This window comes from Geotrypetes seraphini, chromosome 2 (assembly GCF_902459505.1).
Source record: "Geotrypetes seraphini chromosome 2, aGeoSer1.1, whole genome shotgun sequence".
Classification (NCBI taxonomy): domain Eukaryota; kingdom Metazoa; phylum Chordata; class Amphibia; order Gymnophiona; family Dermophiidae; genus Geotrypetes; species Geotrypetes seraphini.
The window spans coordinates 67596259-67602258 of record NC_047085.1 but is presented as its reverse complement, the minus strand read 5'-3'; the positions used below and the strand labels follow the sequence as shown (position 1 = coordinate 67602258).

General features: G+C 36.6%; 1 protein-coding gene across 5 annotated transcripts in view; it reads right to left on the bottom strand.

Annotated features, from left to right (window-relative positions):
- Positions 1–326: 326 nt before the first annotated feature.
- FBXO43 (F-box protein 43) overlaps positions 327–6000 on the bottom strand; it is an 87456-nt gene continuing 81782 nt past the window's right edge. For all 5 annotated transcript variants that reach the window (XM_033933141.1, XM_033933142.1, XM_033933139.1 and 2 more), the window contains exons 4-5: positions 798–983; positions 327–654 (exon numbers count right to left, since the gene is read on the bottom strand). In XM_033933141.1, the coding sequence (XP_033789032.1) occupies positions 406–654; positions 798–983 (435 nt within the window). In that variant the 3' untranslated portion in view covers positions 327–405. The remainder of the gene's footprint in view (positions 655–797; positions 984–6000) is intronic.

Below are 6000 nucleotides of genomic sequence, written 5' to 3'. Positions count from 1 at the left end.
CTGTTATTAAATGGTCCCCACTGTTATCAAGTTTAAGTTTCAAGTTTAATAGTTCATTTGATTAAATCGCTTAATCGTGATTCTAAGCGATGTACAATTTAAGAATATTTCTTTTCTGATAACAATGAATATTAGTGGTAACATTTTTTTTTTAAGTGTAGTAATCTGTTAAAACAGTTTTAGTCAGAATATTTTATTAAAATCTGAATTGACTGGTTAAACTAATAAAATTACTGAATGTAAAGTTTGTTTGTTTTTTAAATATGACTTTCACAGGGATGTAAACAAAAGTATTAAAATATCCAAAATATACAAGTGACAGATTGTCAGTTCTGATTACAAAGCATTATATTTTTCAGGAGATGCATAATTAGAATGACAGAAATTAAAATATCTTTAAAAAATTCAAAGTCTCTTCAAATTTCGCTTGCTCTGGGCACTTCCAGGTAGAGCCTCCTTTTTACTTTGCCGCTTTACAGATCCACTATTGCATTCTTTTGATCCATGGAAAGTGCACAAACAAAGAATGCAAAAGTCAAATGCACAGTCTTTTTGACAACATAATCCACGTTTTTTTAATGGCTGGTACTTAGCAGGATATTGACATCTTGGACATGGTTTTATAGCTTCATCAGAAAAAAGTGTTTTTGCAACCTGCAATAAAAAAATAAGCATAATTTTAAAAAAGCAACTAGTTTTACATGGATAATGGTCTGCAAATTAATACACTACTGCTGATTAGGTACTACTTTGAAAAACCTCATTCACCATCCATTCACTCAGCTGCATTTACTAACCTTAAGGTATTCTTCCTGCTTGCTAGATAAGTGAGGAACAGAATGACAGCGTTTAGGCATCAAAATTTCTTTGCAAGACGATGGTGTATGGTATATAGAGTTGGTTTGAGCTTGTACAGATTTTAGAGCTGATCGACTTAAAAGATTAAGCCTAGTGGCAGCATCTTCAGCTCGTAAGAGATGGCCCTATTAAAAAAGAACATTTTAACATGAACAGCTACATTAAAAATGTCATACTCAATATGACTGAGAATTTAAGAGAATAATTTTAAGGGGGGGGGGGGGTGTGGAGGAGGAGTTAAGGTATATCATAGACATAACATATTATTGGCCCTTAACACATGCTGGCTGATATTTATTATTTACTTTGGGAATGATTTTGAAGTTAACAGTAAATAAAATGTACAAAAACATGAATCATGTTACATTATCATAATGCACAGGATAAACAGTAATGAGATACAAAGCATGTTTAATGCATGGAAAAAGCACAGGTACTTACCGTAACAGGTGTTGTCCAGGGACAGCAGACAGATATTCTCACATATGGGTGATGTCATCCACGGACCCGGCATGGACAGTTTGACCAGTGAACTGTTACTTCAAGTTGAAAAACGTTCTGACTGCCCACACTGCGCATGCGCGAGTGCCCTCCTGCCTGATGCCAGCATGAGCTCAGTTCTGTAAGCAAGCTAAGAAGCCAACCAGGGGAGGTGGGTGGGATGTGAGAATATCTGCCTGTTGTCCCCAGATAACACCTGTTACTTAACTGTGCTTTATACTAAGACAAGAAGTCAGCATATTCTCACATATGGAACTCCCTAGCTTACTGTAATGGGATGGAGGGAGAGTTGGCCATTTAAGAGAATAAAAATTATAATACTATTTGGCTGAAGTAACCATTGCATCTGGAAAGAATTCCAGAGAATAGAGAGAGATGAACGTGTGAACTGAGAACCAAGTAGCTGCTTAGCAGATATCAGCAATGTAAGTGGAATGTAAGAAAGCAACTAAAGCTGCATAGCCCAGATCCCATGAGTTATTATAAGATCTCTGAACTGCAGCCCATCCCAAGCATAGCAAATACAGGCCGCAAGCCATGTGGCAATAGATCTTTCGGTGGCGGACTGACTCAACTTTAAGTATAAAAAGAGGTGAGCAGTTGAAGCAATGCTCCATAAGACTGAGACCTTTGTAAGTAATAAGCTAAGGCCCGTTTACAGTAGAAGGTATGAAGAACTGACTGGCAGAATGAGAAATAGATGCCAGAAAGAAAAAACTGGTTACAAAATGAATTGATAGAAATGAAAATCCGAGACTACCTGTGTAAAAATGTGGTGAAACACCTTATTATGGTAAAAAAACAAAAAAGGTGTATGCGACACCAAGGTGTGAAATTGTCACAGAAGGCAGAAGTAGTGGAGATAAAAAGAAAATTCCACTTCCTAAGAGAGGAAGTTAAGAAGAATAAAGGCCATTAGTTAAATTGAGGCTGTTAACAGACTGAAGAGAACCACAATAAGATTCCACACCAGTAGAGGAAGTTTAAGAAATGGTCTGATGTTGACAAGTGCTTTCATAAACTGTCAATTAAAAAATGAATAGTCAGAACTTGAGACATGGAATAAATTGGAGATCTACAATTAGAAATATAATTTTGAACTTAGGAAAGCTAGAAAAATCTATTATGGAGGCAAAATAGCTAAGTCTAATAATCAGAGCAGTACTCTTTTTAAACTCTGGCATACTCTGACTAATTCTGACCAAAGTCTGAGCAATCTTTATCTCCTTCTGTGGATGTCTTAGCTTGTTTTTTTCAAGAAAAAATTTCTCTCATTAGGCAATCTTTTCCTTCAGGAAATATTGGACATCTCTCCTCTCATTTAAATAATTCTACATTGGAGATACCAGTTGATCGTTACTGGTGGGTTTTTTTGACCAAGTTTCTGAATACCAAATATCCAAATTATGTGAAAAGTTGAGAAAATGTAAATGTTCACTGGACCCTTTTCTGTTATATCTTTTTTTCAATATTCCTTCTCAAGTCATAACTTGGTTGACCATTTTATTAAATTATTCACTGGAAAATGGATACTTAATGCAATCTATGGGGCAAATAACTCTCCTTCCCCTTCTGAAAAAAATCAGATCTAGACCCCATTATCCCCTCACATTATCGACCAATTGCTAATATACCATTGTTGACAAAGTTGTTAGAATCAATTGTAGTGGGTCAACTTACTAATTATCTGGAGAAATTTTCATTACTTCAACCTTTTCAATATGGGTTTCGTTCTAATTATGGTACTGAAACTTTATTGATCTCTCTTCTTTCTAAAATCTAACAACTACTACTTCAAAATAAATGGTCAATTTTGCTTCAGTTTGATTTGTATGCGGCATTTGATGTAGTACATCATGACATTTTGCTCCAATTACTTTCAGATATCGGTCTTAATCAGGTTGTTCTTGTTTGGTTTTCTAAATTTTTATTGTCCCGATCTTATTAAGTTAATATTAATGGTAATATTTCAAATTCCTGGCAACCTCATTGCAGAGTTCCCCAGGGCTCTCCTCGTTCCCCAATTTTGTTCAATCTTTATATGACAACTTTGAATATTTATAAGCTGTCAGCGTGGGAAACGCTTTTTACTTATGCGGATGACATTTTTATACTGATTGAGATTGATCCAAATATTACCAATTTAAGTTTTAAAATAAATCACTGTATCTCTAAATGTCAAACTTGGGCTATGTCTGTCCAGATGAAGCTAAATGCAGCTAAAACTAAACTTCTGTAGTTAGGCCCGAAATTGGTTCATCTTCCTTCCCCTGTAATTTCGGATTCTGGAGCCTCCCTACAAATTGAGTTCTCCTCTAAGATTTTGGGAATACTTTTTGATTCTTCTCTTACTTTTAAGGATCAAATAAACTCTCTGGTTAAGAAATGCTTTTTCAGCTTACGAATGTTGAGGAAGGTCAGATCTCTTTTTCATCAACGTCATTTTTCTGTTTTGTCCAATCTATCATATTATCCCGGTTAGATTATTGTAACGCCATTTATCTTGGCATCACTAAGAATTGCCTTCAAAGACTACAATTGATTCAGAATACCGCCATGAAGTTGATCTATGGAAAGAGCAAATTCAACCATGTGACTCCTTTGCTTTTCTCTCTCCATTGGCTCCCGGTTTATTTTAGAATTCAGTTTAAGTGTTTATGTATTGTTTTAAGATTTTACATGGTATCTTTGCTCCTCTTGTTCCTCTGCTATGGAATGTTTATAGATTTTCATATGCGAAAGGCATTCATCGATTTGAACTTTCTCTTCCTTCTAGGAAAGGAATTCAAGGAATTAAGAATTTTAGCAGCTCTCTGGCGTTTAAATTTCCCCAACTATGGATGAACTTCCCCTAATTTTGAGGTGTTCCATTTCCTTCCAACTCTTCCGTAAACTTCTAAAAACTTTTTTATTTGCTAAACATTTTGAAAACTAACTCTTGGATTTCAGTTTACTTTAAAAAAAAAAATTTATTGTTAACCGCGTCGAGCTTTCTTTGGTTGAAGACCCGGTATATAAGGTTAAGGTTTAGTTTAGTGAAGTCTGCCTAAAGTGATTTTAAGTCATGAGTTGAATAAGCTGAAAAAAAATATTCCAACACTGAAGATATAGCAGATGATAAAGCATCTTGATGATGAACACCATACTATGCTGAAAACCATATTTAGTTGGAAACACTGCCATGAAGAAGGGATTCCTGGAGACACCCCAAAAGATTGTGAAAAGAGCAGAAGATCAGCGTCAGAGGTCATTCCAAATAGAAGCGACAGATGAGACAAGTGTAGAATGGGATGTAAAAGAAACCTCGTCTCTGCATCAGAAAAGGGTAAGATCTAGAAGGATATCGTATCCTTAACAGTGTCGGAAACAGCATAGGACTGTCTGAGGAGTCTCAGAAAAAGAGAAAATGTGACACAAAACCAAGGAGGTGAGCGTCCACTCGTGTTGTCGAAGAAATCAGCTGAGGTTGTTGGCAAGAGTATTTGTTGCTTGTTGAACACAAAGTTTAGAAATACGTTTCAAGCAATCTTTTGGCCTTTTGACAGAAAAATAGAAAAACGGATGCTGTCATGCTGGATTAAACACAAAATACACTCCAAAAAACTGCCAAAAATCTAAACTAGTTACAACAAAAAAGGCAGAAATAGTCACAAAAGGGTTCACTAAGGGGGCGCTCAGGACCAAGACTGTGCACACCACGCAAACCGCGTGAGAGCTATTATGGATAATACCAAATTAAAGGGTGCTCTCAGTGTGAGCAAGCAGCGATAGGAGTCAAGTTCCAACACTTCACAACTTAGGTAGCGGTAATATACCCCCACCCGCACACCATCATTGAGCACCCTGGGTGTGCTATGAATAAAAGTGAAAATATCCACAAATCAAAACTAATGAGTCAAAACAGCTTAGTTTTGATTTGTGGATATTTTCACTTTTATTCATAGCACACCCAGGGTGCTCAATGATGGTGTGCGGGTGGGGGTATATTACCTCTACCTAAGTTGTGAAGTGTTGGAGCTTGACTCCTATCGCTGCTTGCTCACACTGAGAGCACCCTTTAATTTGGTATTCTCCATAATAGCTCTCACGCGGTTTGTGTGGTGTGCACAGTCTTGGTCCTGAGCGCCCCCTTAGTGAACCCTTTTGTGACTATTTCTGCCTTTTTTTGTTGTAACTAGTCATGCTGGATTATGCAGTAGAACCCAAGTTGATTGCTCATGCTTAGTAAGAGGAGTTTATTAAGTATGCTATGATAAAAAAAATCTTTAAAAAGAGTATTCCAACTCGCTTAAGTCTCAACACATGTATATAAACAGGCTCATGTGTTAATACAGTCCAGGTGAGGTTTGCAAGAATACTTACGAGGAGTATGTGGTCAGAATTGGCTGATCTAGAGGCATCTGAAGCAACAGCTGTTTGGAAAGACAGGACGAAGTCAATCCCCACAGAAGAGAGTAACAAAGCAATGAAAACGACTGTGAAAACGGATAGAAAACTGGAGACCATGTATATACCAGAGACTACTGGGCAGTTCAAAAATGAAGTCTCATGAATAAAGTAATATGGATTAAAACCATGTGATCCAAGAGTCCCATCAGTTGTCTAGCTGAAATAGAAGATGAAGGATTTAACTGGAAAGTT